General features: G+C 42.1%; 1 protein-coding gene across 1 annotated transcript; it reads left to right on the top strand.

The window, feature by feature from the left end:
* The first annotated feature begins 301 nt into the window (after window positions 1–301).
* On the top strand, window positions 302–17,492 carry ALKAL2 (ALK and LTK ligand 2). The gene is made up of 6 exons (XM_074988928.1): window positions 302–683; window positions 1,388–1,713; window positions 6,467–6,520; window positions 6,641–6,721; window positions 9,336–9,401; window positions 16,162–17,492. The coding sequence occupies exons 2-5, from the start codon at window positions 1,458–1,460 to the stop codon at window positions 9,398–9,400; spliced, it is 456 nt and encodes a 151-aa protein (XP_074845029.1). The 5' UTR covers window positions 302–683; window positions 1,388–1,457; the 3' UTR covers window position 9,401; window positions 16,162–17,492.
* Window positions 17,493–18,852: the final 1,360 nt, after the last annotated feature.

The following is an 18,852-nucleotide window of genomic DNA, read 5'->3' as shown; positions in this document are numbered from 1 at the left end:
CCACCGCTCGCTCCCGCGCGCTGTTCGCCTTGCGCGGCCGGGGCGAGGTTTAGGCACACAGGGAGAGCAAGCAGGAGCGCTCACCGGGATCCTCTTGCGACAGCGCCCCCGGCCCCTCGGAGGCGTCTGCCAGGCGGGGCGGGGGTTGGCAGGATGCGCCCGCCCCTGACGCTTAGGAGAAGGGGCTTTGCCGGAGGGCCCCGGGGTGGGGACTCTCCGCCCCGGGCTGGGGTGAAGGGGGCGCTTGCGGGGGTCCGGGCGGGCACACCCGAGGGACCCAGCGGCTCCCGCCTTGGCGCGGGGCAGCCGCCACAGCACCGCGGGCTTCCCGGCCAAGAAGCAGCGTCCCCCCCCACAGACAGACAGACAGCGGGACGGACGGCTCCCCCGGGGCGCGGCTGGCGATGCCCGGCTCCAGGGGCTCCTCACGTCGCTGCGGGGCTGGAGGGCGGGGGCCGCCGGTGGCAGCGCCGCTCCGGGGTTCCCAAGCGGACTTTCGCGCTCGCCTCCCACTCGCGGGTCGCTCCCAGCGGCCGGAGCCGCCGCCTCGGCTGGGCCCACAGCTATAAAAGCCGCCGCGCCTGGGCTGCCCATGGAGTAGCGCGCGCGGCTGCAGCCTGCGCGCCGGGACTGGCAGGAGGCAGCGGGGCAGGACCCGGCCGGCGCGGGGCGAGCACAGCCAGGTACAGCGCTGGCGAGGCGAGCTGCGGCTGCCCAGCCGCCCTCTAGAGCGGGCGACGGGGGGAGGCGCGGGGCTGTGCGCCCGGAGCGCGCCGGGGCTGGCGCGGGAAGCAGGCTGGGTCCCGCGCCGGGCGCTCGGAGCCGGGAGGATCTAGGCGCCGCTGGGCTCGCACGTGCATTGGTTCCCCGGGCGGTGCACAGCCCAGCACTTCCCGGCGTGGCCGGGCGGGTCCGAGCGCTCGGAGCGCGCTGGGAGGCGCAAGTTGGGAAAAGTTTCTGCAGCTGCCGCGGCCAAACGCCGCTTCCCGCGCCAGCGCCCAGGCTCGCGCTCTGCCGCCACGCTGCATGGGGCGGGGTGGGAAGGCCGAGGAGCCCCCGGCGTGCCTCGCCCTCGCCGTTGGAGCGCACTGCAGGGGAACCAGAGCCCCCGGGCGGCGCACTTCACTGGCAGCCCCGCGGAGACTCAGTCGTGCTCCTGGCCGGGCAGGCAGAAGGCAGCTTGGCCCATCTCCTGCCCACCGGTGCAAAGCCTTGGACTTGGCTGGAGTCCCGCCAGGTCACCCCAGCCGGGGCTCGGGGCAGTCTGAGACCCGGAGGCGGTGGGAGGGAGTATTACATAATGTGTAGAGGAGCCGCTTTGCCCTCCCCCGTAGTCCGTCTGCTTCCCCCCCGTGACGCCCGGCCCCCACCCCCATTTGCCTTTCAGTGAAATAGGAGCCCCCCAAAGTGGATCGGTTCTTTCCCTCGGCTCATTCGCGCTCCCGTTCAGACTTGCCATGAGCGGACTGAGGTCTCCTGTGCTTCTGGGGCTGGTGCTGGTAATGCTGTCAGCAAGTTATTGCAAAGAGAGAACGGAATCCAGAGACCTCAAGGGCCGGCAAAGCCTCTTGCATCTCATCATGGACATCATCCAGGAGCTGAAGCGGTACCACGTGAAGGACAACGGGGTTCTATCCTTCTCCAACCACGACTATAGCTTGGACCGGAGAGAAGTCGCTGATTATGGAGAGTACCAGGACCAACAGAGAGCTGGTAAGTCACGGACTGTGTGTAACCCAGGCTGCTCCTTTCCTTTTTCATACCTTTGCTCTCCTTGAAGGGGAAGTCAGGCAGCGCTGTACTAGTTCTTATAGGAGGTGCTAATCCCCCACCCCAAATCTGCAAACTTGCTTCAGAAATAGAGGGTTCTACCAGAAGCCAGCTTTGAAAATCCACAGCACAACTCCACTGTTACTTCTGTCTAATGTACTTCACAAATGCATTTAGCTCAAAGCCAGACCTCCCTGATCTTTGGCTTTATATCTGCTGCATTTATAAGAAAGAACAGTGTGATGGACTGGAGTAAAAAAGTGTGGGGAGGTGGACAATAGGAAAAACTACTTCACCATGAGGGTGGTGAAGCATTGGAATGCGTGGCTTAGAGAAGTGGTGGGTTCTCCATCCCTAGAGGTTTCAAGTCCTGGCTTGTCAAGTCCTGGCTGGGATGACTTAGTTGGGGTTGATCCTGCTTGAAGCAGGGGGCTGGACTTGATGACCTCCTGAGGTCCCTTCCAGCCCTATGATTGTAAGATGAAAATCCCTGCTCACCCTTGGTCATGTAGTCCCAGGGCCTGGAGTCTTGTGTATTATACAGTTTTCCATCTTCCTGGATTTGACTTTCTTGCCATCTCCCTGGGGAAAGTACTCCAAATCCTAATAGACTTTCATACCTGGAGGTTTGTTTCCTGTTAGGCAGCCTTCTCCCTTTTGCACCTTTTCAAGTATTTGTCTGCTTCATCATTTGTCCCTCCACACCTTAGTCTACCCACATTGATTTTAATTCTTTCCGCTGAAATCAGTCCCTCCATCATTCTAATAATTTGAGTTTGTATTTCTCCAACCTCTCTCATTAATATTGTTGCTGGTAACAGTGTTCTAGAATCGTATGTAGTAGCCCAGATGCAGACATATCAGACTAATGTAGGGAAGGGTGGTTATAGCTCCCTGTTTCATGAGGTCCTGCTTCTGGGTATGCAGCCCAAAACTGAAACAGCCTTTCTTGCTTCCCTGTTGCATTGCAAATTCATGTTTAAGTTGCTATTCACCATTTCTCCTAAGCAGATTTTCTGTTGCCCAGTTTTCCCTCTCCCTTGAGTATCTGGGTTTGAGGATTATTTTCACTAGATATGTCAGTTTACACTTTACCAAAGTGGATCGCATGTTATTTTTTTCTGCTCGTCTCTTTAGTTCTTTCCATGCCTCTTCGTATCTTTCCTTTTTACTCATGAGCTACATACATGAAAGGTTTTTTTCTGGCAAAACCATCCTTTTGTTGGAAAAACCTACAGAACATCTACCTGCACTGGCAGTGTTGTGTCTCTCTGGCTGCGTCGGCCTTCTGGTGACATAACTCAGGGAGACAGAATCTCAGTAGAACTCTGCATTTGTCTCAACAGAGTTCTGTTGACAGAAGTGCAGTGTAGATATTTCTGTTGACAGAGGGGGCTTCCAATTCACCGGGCACCCTGGTTTGCAGAGCTTCCAGTCAGCTGTTCTGTCAACAGAGGGCAGGGCAGATGCACTCTGTCAACAGACAAGAAGTCCTGTGACACCTTATAGACTAACAGATATTTTGGAGCATAATCTTTCATGGGCAAAAACCCGCTTCATCGGATGCATGAGTCTGTCAACAGATGTTACTGTCAACAGATGCTTCTAGTATAGACATAGCTTCCGTGTTCAGGTATAATGCCTTTGTCGACAGTTTTCTGTTGACAAAAAAGCTGTGTAGATGCTGTGGGGACCCTTTTGTCAACGGACAGGGCTTCCTGTTGCCTGGGCAGCCCTGTTTGCTAAGCTTCTGTCAAGAGAGCAGTCAGGCAGTCTGGTCACTCTCTGTTGACAGGGCAGCTTGCTCTTTTGATCCACTTTGAGGGTGTGGATATGATCAGCTGACAGAAGTTTTGCTGGAAGATATCTTCCGACAAGAAAATCTGTTGACAGATCGCTGTAGTGTAGAGGTAGCCATAGTGTTCACAATTGCTCCTAATTTGGTATTGTCACTGTCACTAAAATGTGTTTCTTAGTCACGTCTCTGGATCATTAATGAAGATATTAAATAAAACAACCCAACAGGTCCCCATAAACTCAGTAAAATAAGAACTTGTTTCTTTTGCTTAATATCTGGTACACAGTTAATGGGCTAGAGTAGCCAGTGCACTCAGACTACTGTGTGCAATCCTAGCAAAGTAAAGCAGCTGTAAACTCAATTTAGCAAAAAGGTTAAGCAGAGTTTATGGCTGTCCTGCATAAGCAAATCAGTGCAAAGCATCTGGTGTGTACTGGTGAATGTGGCTCAATGAGAAAACCACTTCAGAAACAGACTAGTTGGTACCAGTGTCATTGACTGTCTCTTAAGAGGGATGTTTTATTATTATTATTGTTAAGATGGAATTTATTCCCAGAAAAGCTGCTGCTGCTGAAAATAAACTGTTGCTCAGAACCCTCCTTTCCTTCAGTCTTAGCATCTCTTTCCCAGCCTGTGTGTCCCCTGGGAAATTTCTGAGAGAAGCATGTAAGCTTTTAATGCTCTTCCTGACACAATTAGGTCAAATATGATATGGTCAATATTAATCAGGCAAACTAAAGTTAGAAGTAAATGAAGACTGACTTTAGAGAAATGTCTAAGCTCACCAGTGAATCAGATCTGGATGGAAATTTTCTTTGCTTTAAACATGATAAGAGGTGCCAGGGAATGCAAAGGCATTTATGGTCAATAGGTGAAGTACAGCATCATATGCAATCTGCACTAAGCTATCAGTGTAGAGGTAGTAATGGAAAGTAATTAAAGATAACTGTAAATCAACAGGATACAAACACAGTTTGATGCTAACCTGTATTTCAGTAAACTTTTATTTTGGCATCGGCAGAATGCAAACCACAAGAGTGGGGAAAAGCCATTTGTTTTTCACATTCCTTTCCTGTGAATTTTATTTAATGCTAGAGGTACAAGGATTATTTCTAGATTTCCTGTAAATATATTGATTCAAGCTCATGTTCACAATAGCTATTTCAGACAGTGCTTGTCAACGCTTGCCTGTGACAGAAAAGTGTAGGTGCCTGTAGGAGAATGTTGCATAGACAGCCCTGGAGCAGCCCAGAGACCATTCCCTTGTGTATCTCTGAACCTTTATCACTGGTTTAGTCTGCAGTTTCTAAGCACAGTGAGCGGTACACCTAGATAAGGGGTAGCCAAAATATGGCCCACAGAGCCCCACAATGTGACTCATAAGTGTTCTCATTTTTAATGTGATGGTCTCCATCAACCCCTCTCTGTCCCAGAACTGCAATGCTCCATTCTTTTTATGTCTCTATATGAAAACTAGCACACTTATCTGGTATTGGTCAAGACTTTAATTCAATTAAAGTGTGAGGTTTTTTTGTTTCTTTTTTGTTTTGTTTTTAATAAAAGGAAAATGTCTATGCTTTATTTAAATTGTATCTTTCAGCAGTGTTATTTTGATGAAGTTAATTTTTACACTGGATTTCTTAAATAAAGGAATTATTAAAATTTTTCCATTTACTTGTTTTTAGTAATTTTTTTAAAATGGGTATTTCACCAAGTATATTTTTTTCTTCATCCCTATACTCTTTATCACCTGTTATGGCTTAACAAAAAAGGGCTGTAGTCATTGTGGTTTGCAATCACATTTTCAAACCTCAAGCATTGATTTAGCTGTGCCAAAACAGAGCAATACTCCAAATTTCTGTTACCTCTTTTGTAACATTTATTGAAAAGCAGTCCCAATGCAGGTTCATCTTACTTTTCTGGGTCATCATGGTTCAGTTCAGGAATGAAACTAACTTGGGCCATGTCTACATCACCCAGAAGATCAACCTGCTCAGGGTTGATCTTGCAGGGTTCAATTTTGTACACCTGTATCAACCTATCAGGGGGTGGCAGTGAACCCAATAGCGTGGAGTAAGGGAGGTCGATGGGAGAGTTTCTCCCGTCGACCTTCCTCAGTGAGGACAGACATTTAAGTTGATTGCAGATAAGTTGACTCCAGCAACACAATTGTGATAGCTAGAATTGTGTATCTGAAACTGACATACCTGCCTAGTTTAGACCTCACCTTACATTTCTTACAGGTATTGTAGTATTGCAACACTCCATCCCCCCAGGGGAGGACTTCTCTGGTCAGGAGGTGGGGGTGGGGGATAATGTGATACAACCATACCTGTAAGAAATTTAGGAGTGGGGTGGAGCATGGGAAGCTTTGGGCAGGGCAGACTGAGGACTGTTAGGGTTGGGGGGGTCAGGACAGGGAGTTGGGAGTGAGTAGGTCTTAGGGCAGGGTGTAGGAGAGCTTCTGGGGAGGCAGGCCCAGATAGGGGTGGAGAAGCAGCCCCTTTCACCTGCTCCCAGCTGGCCCCTCTCACCTGCCTGGTGATTCTCTCTCTTCTATTTGGTCACGAAAAGCAATACCATTCCAGGAACATCCCATGTTCCTGGCACTACTAACCCTTACGTTGCTTTAAGTTATAAGAGGAAGCTGTATACTGAATTTGATGGTGCTAACAACCAAATTCGGTATACAGCTGTTCTTGAATAGACAAATTCTCTAAAATATATAGTGAATAGAGACAGCTGCAATTTGTTCCTCTTTGTGGCTCACCATCTCCTTGTAAATAGCTATTTAAAGTCTCAGCTGAGCAAAATTTTGGCACCGCCTGTGGGAGTCCTATCATCCTTAACAAACATTTTTGCAGTGGAGTATAATGAATACTTTTTTTTCCCCAACAGAAATAGTTCCTAGAGATCTGAGATTGAAAGACAAGTTTTTAAAGCATTTAACAGGTAAATTTAGATTTTGCATTGTAATCCATCATTTCACACACATCACCTAAGCCCCTCTCCTCTTCGGCTAGGCCTTTTATGCAGTGTTGACTCACGATTTGTTCTTGTTCTGTATTTCAGGTCCTCTCTATTTTAGTCCAAAATGCAGTAAGCACTTTCATCGACTTTATCATAATACAAGAGACTGCACCATCCCAGCTTGTAAGTGCTATAAACCCAAACTAACCTTTCAAAAACAGAAGGCTATTGAATGGGGGGTGGATATAGCAGATAATAGAGGCAATACTGTGCAACTGCACAGTGCCTTTCAATTAAAGGTTCACAGTGCTTTATATATATTGATCTTCACCTCATGCAAGTCAGATTAAGTATTACCATTCTCATTTTACAGTTGAGGAAATCAAGGCACAGAGTTTCCACTTGATATACTGTGTAAAACAATTGTTAAAACTGCTTTCTGGGATTCCAGCTTTATTGTTTCTTGATGTCTCCAAATCAAGTGCACTTGAATTACAAAACAAAAATTTAATTGCAAACTTAACCTGTGATCTGAAAGACAAGTGCTGCTACTTCCTTTTCATGAATCATCACTTAAAATATACTCCACAGGTGAATTAGGGCATGTTGCATTTTGGCAACCTTGTGGTCTTCCAATTATGCCCTCAATGGCACCTTGAAATCCTCTTGCCTTGAATGGGTTTACAAAGGTGTAATCTATTGCAATTCAATAAACAAATCAACTGCTGGATATGTGTGAATAAAAACCCCAACTCACAGGCTACGTCTACACTTGCTACCTTATTAGAAGGGGGCATAGTAATCAGCCTGATCAAAGAATATTAATGAAGTGCTGCAATGAATATGCAGCACTTTATTAGGCTAATTTTCCCCACAGCAACTTCAAAGTGTCAAACTTTGAAGTGCTGGCATGCTGTGTAGCCACAGGTACTTCAAAGTGCCTCCACTCCCCAAAATTTAATGCTAACTGGAACATTCAGCAGTAAAGCCAAAGATCAAATAGGAAAAAGCTAGGTCAGTGTTCAAGCCTCACAGATGAAATGGCCCTGTTGCATCATGTTGGTGGGAAACAGAAGAGAGTTGGCACTGGTGGTCCCTGTACTCAACCTGTCTTATGAGTAGAGGGCTCTACGGCTCATAGTCTAGCACCTTTCACAAGCAAAAAACTTCAATTTTAATGAAATGATAACCAACAATATAATGGATGGCAGTTTATCAATATGTCTCTTAGGGAACTTCTCAAAGAATCTTTAAATATGTACACTGCTTTTATTATTAGTGTATAAAAGCTTTAGCTTGGTTTAGGTGGTGGTGTGAGTACTGTAATACTTGTATAATTCTGATTACTGGTTAAAGTTATCTATTTATTCTATGCAACTATTATAAAGATAAATGAAATAATAAGGCACCTGCAGTCTGCTGTCTCAGGCTATATCTAGACTAGAGGGTTTTGTCGACAAAATGATACATGTTCTAGTACTTTATGTAGTTTGGTGGTATTGTAGATCTTAGAGATGAGGTTTTCTATACAATAACGACTGATACTTGAACCCAGACTGCTAATTGTAGGGCTGCAGGAGGGGAGGTCTTTAAATAAGCATGAGAGTAATCTTTTAATAATTCCTTTTCAATTTGCACTGCACACAAAACAGGTCATTTGAACTTTATAAGTATGAAACATTTTCAGCCCTGACTGCTTCAGTTCTACTCATTATAACATCACCACTCACTCACTATCTGCGTTAACAAGACTATACAAAGATCTAAAGAATATAGTGCAAAGAATCATCTTGTCCTTAGCTGGAGCACCCAGCTGGGCAGATGATATGGAAGCCCTGAGCTGCCCATGCATCAGGACCCCCCTTTAAAGTGTCATTGGTAAAATCCAGAGGAGAGGAAGAACCAGTACATCTGGTACCTGATCCTCTGCAGGAGTGGCTGGGAAGATACAAAATGTTAGTATCTTTGGTACTAATATATTAGCCTTTGGAACTCCATTCCAGAGTCTCTCTCTCTCTCTCTCTCTCTCTCTCATAGAAACAGTGGGGATTTTCTGTCATTCCCTTAACCTTATGCCCTCTCATGCTACCCACAAGACAGTAGGTTTGATGAGCTGCAGGTAATACCATCTACACTCATTTACAGTAGCAGGCATCACATGACCTGACTATAGGCCATACCATCCTGTACTGCCAAAGGAAATGTATTTAGGCAACTAGTCTTTTCATCTAATTCTATGAATCAAAGATATTTAGACACCTGCCTTCTACTCATTTCAGTCAGATACATCTGAAGAGCTCAACCTCCAAGACTCTGTTGCTCTGCTCAGTTGTTCTAGAAGGAGACTTTGATGTCTGACACATTAATATTTATCTTTGTACTATTAGTTCATTCAGAGCTGCATTTCAGTCATGGGCCAGTGCAACTCCAAACACCTAATTTGCATAATCAAACACCATCATTGCAGTTCAGATCTAGCACTTGTGCACACCAGAGCTAGTTAGATGTGTAACTGCTCATGTATTCATACTCACAAGCTGTCTGCTTGCACAATTATGCTGTTTTTTCTCTCCACAAAGAAAATGCAAAGAAATTAGGTACCTAATATTTAAACAGTAATTCTTAAGCATATGGAGCCAATGCCTACCCTGTTATAGCCCAAGCCTTTAAATCTAGGTCCCGATTATAGTTAATTTTGAGTTTGCATAGCACCTGTATCAACTTTTATTTTTTGAAACCAAAATAAGTGACTAACTGTGTCATTAAGCTATTGTATTTATGATCTTTTTCATGGCAGATTATAAACGATGTGCCAGGCTTCTTACTCGGTTGGCAGTAAGTCCAATGTGCATGGAAGGATAAGGTAAGCTTTTTGATAGAGGTAATATTCTACTGCATAGCAAAGCTGTGGACTTTGCATTGTGGACATGAAAAATTCATGACTGTAAAAACAATCATCTTTTGGCTAAGGTATTCCCTTTTCAGAGCATTTGACATTGTACCTATCTTAATCTGGCAAAATATGGGCCATAAATAAAGGGTACCCCCTACTGGAAGACATTATAAAGACCTATAGACATCAGCTGTGAATTACTCATAGCTGTATGCAGTTAGCAGATAGTGAATTTGCTTTTATAGAACAAAACACAGCAGCCATAGCTGATTTTTCCATGTTGACTCAGTGTATAATCATGTATATTGGCGTTGGCTGCCCATTCACATTCACAGCTTTAAATTTACTGCATACATTTTAATATGGATTAATACATAACTATACATATGCAAGCTTTTAAAACATAGGTATCATTGGTAGTTCTAGAATAACTCAGTTGTAATGTACTTATAGCATTAAAAACAATATGTATGTTACTCATGTTCAAATTCTACTCCAGTGGGCTATATTTCCTTCATGCACCTGCTTAACTCTTTTTTTAGTGATAATGGGAATTTTAGTGCAAACAAAAGGAAGAATGTCCTCCCAAAAGATCTACACCTTAAGGAGTAAACCACAAAGACTAGCTGATGTCTTGTCCCCCATGAGCTGAGACAAAGATACAGTTGTATGCAATTTTGAGACTTGTTAAACAAGGTTATATAGAGAGATTTCACTGGATATTTAAGTAATATAATTATTAAATAAAGTTTGCAATTTAGAATTAGTACTTCAGATTAAGCCCATGTTTTTCCTCATGTTTCTTGCTTCTTTCTTTGCTTTTTTTCTGTTCATATAACATAGCTGCTTTGGCTTACTTATAAAGCTACCATTCAGCTCTGTATGTTCTGAAGTCCTATGTCTGAAGAAGTGCTCCCTGTTTTGAATGCTTCATTTACTGTTAGTAATGCAGGCATGGGGGCAACTCCATGATCAAGATCTTGCCTGTTTAAGGGCAAAATCACAGAACCTACAGCATATGGCACTTTACTAATGCAACTGATGTTGGGTATGTGAGGTAAATTCATTGTTCTTAGTAACTCTGCAGTTCCAGGTAGTGAATTGTATAATTCAGGAAGCTAGTTGGCAACTATCATCCATACATTCTACTGTAAGACATAAATTGAATTGTACTGTTACAAATAGCTGTTAGAAATGGTCAGTCAGCATAGATGGGGAACACATCCTAAAATATATTTTTCCTAAAAGTCACTCTGCATCAGCACCTCCCATTGGGATTTTATTAGTTTTCAGGGTAAGAAGGGTCAAGAGGCAGTTTCTTTGAAGCACCGATCCACTCTGAAACTTGGACAGTTTCTATTAGAAAATCCACAATGCCAGAAACTCTGTCCCCGGAGAATGGGACATAAGGCAAAGCTCTGCTACATTATCATTGATTGCAGCATAATTCTTCAGGGATCTGCTGTGATGGAAAGAAGGACTAGTTGTCATCAGAGGTGCCTCAAGACTGATAGATTTAATTACAAAACTTGGAAGATCTTCCTGCCACTCCACAAACTTTCCACTGTACAGAGAATGCATGGAAACTGCTGCATATGTCAACATTTCTATGTGAGATCTTTTCCCATGGGAAAGCGTAGTGGGGCTGTCATCATGTCCCATTTCCTCCATAGGAGGAGTGCTGAGAAATGTAGTTCTTTTGCTCTTTTAAACAAAACAGAATGAAACCATCTCTGTGCAGGATGTGGATTGCTGGACCTACCCTTTTGGGTACTTTTAAGAGAGATTCAAAAATTTGCAGCACAATGACAAAGTCTTTTAAGGTATGTCTACACTATAGAGTTATTCTGGAGTTGTTGTTCCAAAATAAACTATTCCGGAATAACACATCTACATTACAGGGAAGCCTCAAAATAACAAAACCTATTCTGAAATAGTATGTCCAAACACTAGACAGCCTATTTTGGCTTCCAGGGGCTCTAATATGAAACACTCTTTTTAGACAGAAGCTTTATTTTGAAATAAGCTATTCTGGAATTATTTATTTCAAAATAGCCCCTATTTCCTGTCTACACAGTCCCCATTCCAAAATAGGCACTATTCCACATGGAATGAGGTTCATCAATTTCAAAATAAGATGACAGCTGTTTCAAAATTATTTTGAAATAATGGATGCATTGTGTAGATGCTCACAAACATTATTTTGAAATAGTGACCATTATTTCTAAGTAATTTTGCTGTGTAGAGATACCCATACAGAATGAAAATACTTATGGTCCAAACTAGTTAAATGATTTCCATATCTGGAGTATTTTGTTTATTCCAGTCAAAAGAGTAAGACTTAGGGATTATTATATTATCTAGTGTGTTTTATCAGTACAGCTCAAAGTATTTTACAAAGGAAATTCAGGTTTTATTATCCATATTTTTGGTATTTTCTGTCTTGCTCAGTAATTTCGTGTTATTTCACTCAGTTCTTCCTAGCATCAGGCTATGGATGAATTAATACTTGTTACTGTTTGGCAAGCTGGCAGTTAGCCTTTGCTTATTTGCTTTGGAGATGCATGGACATGTCCATATTTTGAGATTTGTTTTGGATTTCTACTTATAACATATCTGGGATTATCACAACTTCAAGGTAGGCAAGAGGCTTCAGATTCCAGGAGTGAAATAAAATGAACAGACACAAAGACAGCCTTTAAATAATTGTCTCTGTGACAATACATAATATTATGTATAATTTCTGCAATATAGAGTCTGGAACAAAGGTAGATATTCATTTGCAAACTCAGCACAAGTCAGGCTGTGTGCACTCAGATTTCCAAAGATTCTTAACATCTGATATCAGATATGCAGATCTACAAACATCAACCTTGAGCATAAGAGCTCATTTACAGTTGCCAAAAAGGTTTAACCACATCCTCAGAGAGAACATATTCTTCTTTGTTCTTAGCTCAGCCATTTGTCCTAGACTCTTGCACATCTGGCTGTCTAGTCTTCCTTATGAATCTTGGAGCCCATTGCCAAGAATTTCAGAGGAGGCTAGTGATTTTGGGTGCCCAAACTGCATCACCCTAAAAGGGTCCAATTATCAGAAAATGTGCGAGTCTTTGAAAATTGGGCCTCTTTAAGGTGTCAGGTGAAGAATCTTAAAATTGTGGCCTCCCAAAAACTTGAAAATCTTGCCTAATGTGATTGCCATTCATTATGAATCAGAATAGTCAGACATTGAGTTATCTACAGGATTATTTTGGCTGGATTTCTAGATCCCCGGTATGTAAACCTCCTTTGTATCTGTGATTTTTTCCCATCCCGCCACATGGATTGCATGTTATGCAGCTGTGTGCACATGTAATCAGGGATTTCCACACACACAGATATGATCCTGGTTTGGGGTAACAGATGATTCCCTGGACAGAGTCATACAGCGGTGTATTAACTATTTTGCCTATGGCTTGTCTTTACTGTAATTTTGATAGTAAAACCATAACATGCATATTGTATTAGCCATCTCCTTTTTTTTTTTTACCCTATTGAACTTCAAACTCTAGCAAGCCCAGATTATTACATACTTCTGTAATTTTTAAAATTTTTAATTGCTTATTTGTTAACTATCTTAAACAGATAAGTATTTATTACAAAAATGGAATATAAGGTTAATCATTCCTTATCTACTTTCATTTTTTTCCATTCGGCCACTTGATAGGATTAAAGATTTTTCAAATGGCAGTTGTAAAGTAAAATTCTTTAAATGTACAACAGAGAAAGGACAGCAATGAAATCTGTAAAATAGGGGAAAAAAGGGGAAAGTCCCACCTCAGTGAATCTAGGAATATTAGACTAAGATGAAAAATAATTTCTTGTTGTTGAAGTCATCATAATAAGGCAACAAAATAGTGACTTCATTAGAAAAACTATCAGACTTGAAAGAAAGATAAGATCATTTTATAGTAGAAGAAACACTACTTCCTACTAAAGATGCTGATTCTGTGTAATATAAGGTAAAAATAAATCTTAAATCATAAAAATATTGCAGGATAGCATATACTGGTTTAACCTCTCTAATCCAGCATGCTCTGGTCTGGCAACATCAGTGGTTTGAATTTTAGTTAGCCAGATGTCCCCTTATCATGGGTATGGCCAAGTTTCCCATGGTCTCGTGAAGTTAATTTACAGCCACCAGCACTGGCTTCATTGTTCTGTGCTCTTACTTAAATGTAATTTATCCCTAAAAATGCCTTTTAGGAGCCCAGTAAGTAGTGGAAGTGTTGGTAATGCTGCTATACAATTCACTGGTCAGGTCCTGAGAGGGTCCGTCTAGAAAAGCTGAATCTGTATGTAGTATTCTTAGCAGCATCTTAAAACTGGGTAATGATAGAAGTATACCTCTGATGCACAGCTCAATGAATGCCAGATAACCAAATGTTAGCACATTATATAAAAATTGTTATTAAAAGTTATCTTAATAGAAGCTGCTAGAACTGCAACATATTACTTGAGCTTTTTAAATGCCCAGATTGGAAAATGGAAATGCCATAGCAACTGACTCTCTTCTGTGTTCTGGTAGAGAGATTTTGGGTTACGCTGAACATGGGGGTGCCTCCTTGTATGGAAGATGTTCCAAGCCACTGATCATCTTTTTTTACTATTCTCTGTATCTTTTCAAAATGTAGAGTATAATTTTATTTTTAAAATCAGGATGCCACAAAATGTATTCAAGGTGTGAGCATATAATATATAGTGGTGTTAGAATTTTCCTTTCCTAATTTAACACGGTGTTGAACATTTTATCTGCTGCCGAGCACTGAAAAGATGATTTCTGAGAACTCTCCACTATAACTCCAAAATTGCTTTTGTCTTGAAATAGCTAAGTTAGAACCTGTATGTACAACTGGGATTATTTTTTCCACTGTGTCCTATGTTGAATTTAACACTGAATTTCGTCTGCCCCTTTGCTGCCCATTCACCCAGTTTTATGAGATCCTCTAACTTCTCGCAGTCTGCTTTGGATTTAGCTATCTTGAATAATTTTGTATAGTCTGCAAACTTTGCTGCTTCATTGTTCATCCCCTTTCGTGATCCTTAATGGATAGGATGAACACCACAGGTCACACTACACAACTTTGGTTGACCCTATTGTTTGCCTCCCTCTCCTATGAAAATTGACCATTTATGTCCACTCTTTCATATCTTTCATCCCTCTTATCCCAGGGCTACTTTAGTTTCTTTAAAAGCCTGAAAGATCTTGTCAACGGTTTTCTGAAAATCCAAGCACCTGATGTCAAGATCATGCTTATCCACATACTTGTTGATTTCCTCAAACAAACCTAGTAGATTGGTGAGCCCTGATTCCCTTTAAAAAAGCTGCGATGACTCATCTGCAACAAATCATGTTCACCTACATGTCTGATAGTAAAGAACATAATTATAGTTTGACAGTTTGCATGACATTGATATTAGGCACATTGCACTGTGATTTCCAGAATTTTCTCTGGCACCTGGCGCTACAATGGCCACCATGCAGTCATTTGGCACAGAGGCTGAGTTCAGTAACTGGCTACATACTTGTTACTAGCTCTGACTTTTGTATTTGAATTCCTGCAGTACTCTAAAGTGAAGACCATCTGGTCTTAGTGACTTATTGGTTAGTTTATCAGTTTGTTCTAAAACCTTTCCTACTGACAGAATTTGAAATGTTACTTCATATTTGTTGCACCAAAAGAATAGCTCTGGTGTGGGTCACTCCTTCTAAACTTGCTGCAGGGAAGACTTCTTCAAGTTGTTAGCTTCTCTGCAATGGCTTTGCCACACTTGAATGCTCCTTTTAGGAGCCTGCTTGGAAGTCTTCCTGGTTTTGCTATACAGTACTTAAACAATTTTACTGTTAGTTATGGGCCTCAATGGGAGTATGCCTGGGCTTCAGGTGGGCAGCCAAAACTTTATTGGTATTGAGATATTAAGACTTCAAAAGTGACAATAACAATCAATAGCACAGATGTAGACTCAGATTTTGACTTCACTACTGCATTTAGAGAAACTTACTCTAAAAAACTAAGCTCAACATTCAAAATGTTTAAAATTAGTGGAACTTTGTCGTATTCAAAATTAGGTTTCCAGGCAAAGAGATAGGAATAGCACAAAGAAGGTGCATGCCAATCTGTAAAGTTTTTCTAGTGGGCTTGTCTACACTACCACCTTCCTTCAAAGGAAGGATGATAATTAGGGTGTTGGGAGTTTACTAATGAAGTGCTACCGTGCGTAGGCAGCACTTCATTAAGCTAATTGCTCCCCCCCGCGTGGCAACTTTGAAGTTTTAAACTGCAAAATACCAGCACGCGTCTAGCCATGGCTCACCTGCTGGTACTTTGAAGTGCTGCGGCAACTTCAAAGTCCCCTTACTCCTCAAAAGTTTAAAACTTTGAAGTTGCTGCCGGGGGGGGGGGGGGGGGTAGAATTTGCTTAATGAAGTGCTGCCTATGCATGGCAGCACTTCATTAGTAAACTCCCAACACCCTAATTACCATCCTTCCCTCGAAGGAAGGTGGTAGTGTAGACAGGCCGTAGTGAGTAGTGTGATATGAACAGAACATGAGATCAGAAACATGCTACTAGATTTGCCAGAGACAGTTGTTTCAAACTCTAATCAATCTGCCAAATGCCTTTCATCATTTTCATATTTTATTCATCTCTTTAAAATTCTACTAATTTTAATGTGTTTCCCCCCACACAGATACTTCCATACAGAAAAGCAACATCAAGAACCAGGAGAAGTGCCTTGGAAATCAACAGGGAAACAGACCTTAAATACCTTTATACATATTTCATTGTGAACAAGAGGATTTATTTTTGCAGATTGACAGACTATTTCCCATAATTCTTTTAAGATGTGTTTTGTATGTTTTCAACACTTTGCAGATCACCATTCCTTACAATAGTGTAACTGCCAATAGTACTTACTGTTCCATACTTAAACATACACTCCACATCTGATGTGTAGTGCTGCCAAAAATTACATGAACATGTACCCTCCACCAAGAAATTAACATACTGTTGCTGAATTCTGAGACTTGGAAGGATGTTTGTTTATATATCCAGAACTCTTAATGAATCTACTCCACTGCAGTGGCCTTCTCACAATATTCTTCATGCTTATGCAATTAAGAATTGGGTTAAAACAAACATATTTAAAAATTTAAATGTTGGAAGAGTTACATTTTACCCCGGAGTACAAGTTAAAAATCGCATGACAAATATAAAAGACAATTCCAAGTAAACATGTTTTCTTGAGACAGGAGTGTGGATTTTGTATACACAAACAATCTGCCTTTGGTTTTCTGTTCAATAAATGTGTAAGCATTCCAGCCAACGTGCAATATGTAAATACTGTAAATAACAAACATGAGTAATAAAGTGTTTGATATAGTACATGATCTTCAATGTGCATTCTTTAAATGTCCCATTAGAATAATGGCTTTCACAAGCTGAAATTGACTTGACTGGATATTACTGGATGTTTCAAAGCAAAATGATCTGTAAATCACATTAAAATCCAACGCAAAGTTGTATCAGGAGTATAACTTTTGAAAAGGCTTAAAAAGACTGCATGAGGAGTAATGCTTCCCATAAGTCATGATCTTGTGTGGATGTTCAGGAGAGATTTCCATGAAAAGCATAGCACTAACTAGTAGGTTTGTTTCTACTGGCGGTGCACATTCACACATGCCTGGGTAAACACAAACATTTTTTTCCACATATGAACGAAAAAGATTAGAGGGAATATTGATCAGACGTCTAACTATGTATTTCACTTTTCTTCACCTACCCTACCCAACTAGTGCATGAGTCCAAAAAACTGAAATCAAAACCCATGCACTACAGAGCATTGCTAATAAATGCACACAAGACACAAAAGGTTTGACATGTAAACTTTCTTTCAAAGAACCATCTATATTTCACAAGTCCTTAAAATTATATTAGATGGTATGGAATAGAAATTTGAATATGATGCAAGAAACAGGGGCTAGGATTTTCATAGTTTCAGAGCTTAAGGCCAGAAATGGCCTTCAGCGCATCTTGTCTGACCTCCTGCATACTTCATGCTACTAAATTCCATCCAAATACCCTATGGTGAATCCAATAAATTTAGTTAAACCAGTGAAGTTTAGTGCTCAGGAGCCTAAAATTAATGTGTGACAGAGGCAATGAACAGGAGAGACCAAGGGGCTACCAATGCCATAACAGAACTCATTACGTAAGATATGCTCCAAGAGCACTAGAAGGCAAACCACTGCCCCCGGCTGCAAAGGTCAATAAAAAGACCTTAGAGTTCCTGCCAATCTGATTTGGGAGAAAATTCTTATGATTCAAGTTTAGCGATCAGTTACGTCCTAGGCACCTTATGATAGCCAGTCATCTAAGACATGGGATTTTGTGTACCCACTCCCATTGATACTTGAGAGGATGATGATCCCTTTGCCCATGATATTTTGAGGCATGAGATTAGATTATAATCATTATCAAATATAGAGCAACAGTGTTATTAGCAAGTTGAAGACAATGTAGGAAGCTTGTTCTCCTCTAGGGCTATGAAGGAGGCAGATGAACAGGGAGATTCATAAAGTCACAGATGCCAAGGCCAGATGGTATAACCATGACTACCTAGACCAGAGGTTTTCAACAAGTGTTCTGCGAGGACTGTCAAAGTGCGCTGCAGAAATTTCATCAATTCCCCCTTCCTTCAGCTCTTTGCAGAGCCAAGTGTGTGTGTGTGTGTGTGTGTGTGCATGCGCGCGTGTGTGTGTTGGGAAATCGATGACATTTCACAGCGCACTTAGATGACCCCACACCAGCTGGGGGGCTCAATCAACAAGGCTGCCTATGTCCCAGCTGGCACGGGGTCATCAATTTCTCTCCCACAGCTTTGCAAAGCTTCCCCAATGGGAAACTGACCAACCCTGAGCCACCTGGGAATCAGGCAGCCCTGCTGCTTGAGCTGCCAGCTGGCTTGGTGTCATCAATTGGTGGCTCTGCAAAGAGCTGAGGGGAGGGGAAATTGACCAACTTTGCAGGGGGCTCAAGCAGCAAGGCTTCTTGAGTCCCAGATAACTTGGGGTTGGTCAGCTTTGCAAAGCTGCTGCTGGGGAGAAACTGATCAATCCTGACCTCGTGACAAGGTGTCTCCATCTTCTGTAACCATCGTAAATATAAGTCAATGTGACATTTATGAGCATTTGATTCAGCTGGAGAAGGTGGGTGTGCCCTGGAATTTTGTCTCACTGAAGTGTGCCATATTATTGAAAAGGTTGGGAACCACTGACCTAGACTGACACCCCAAAACTGCAGAATTTCTCTCAGAAACTGAATTCAAAAACAGACCTTTCAGAAAAATACCTAATCTTCCTTCAAGGCTCCAAACAGCGAA

The sequence above is a fragment of the Carettochelys insculpta genome, chromosome 3, assembly GCF_033958435.1.
Source record: "Carettochelys insculpta isolate YL-2023 chromosome 3, ASM3395843v1, whole genome shotgun sequence".
NCBI lineage: Eukaryota > Metazoa > Chordata > Testudines > Carettochelyidae > Carettochelys > Carettochelys insculpta.
This window is presented reverse-complemented; position numbering and strand designations above follow the sequence as displayed.

Bases quoted from the DNA above. Each gene is read 5' to 3' on its own strand.
- ALKAL2 (XM_074988928.1), top strand. From the start codon at position 1,458: ATGAGCGGACTGAGGTCTCCTGTGCTTCTGGGGCTGGTGCTGGTAATG. The intron at 6,521-6,640 runs GTAAATTTAGAT...TCTGTATTTCAG, and splicing joins GTTTTTAAAGCATTTAACAG to GTCCTCTCTATTTTAGTCCA. The intron at 6,722-9,335 runs GTAAGTGCTATA...TTTTCATGGCAG, and splicing joins AGACTGCACCATCCCAGCTT to ATTATAAACGATGTGCCAGG.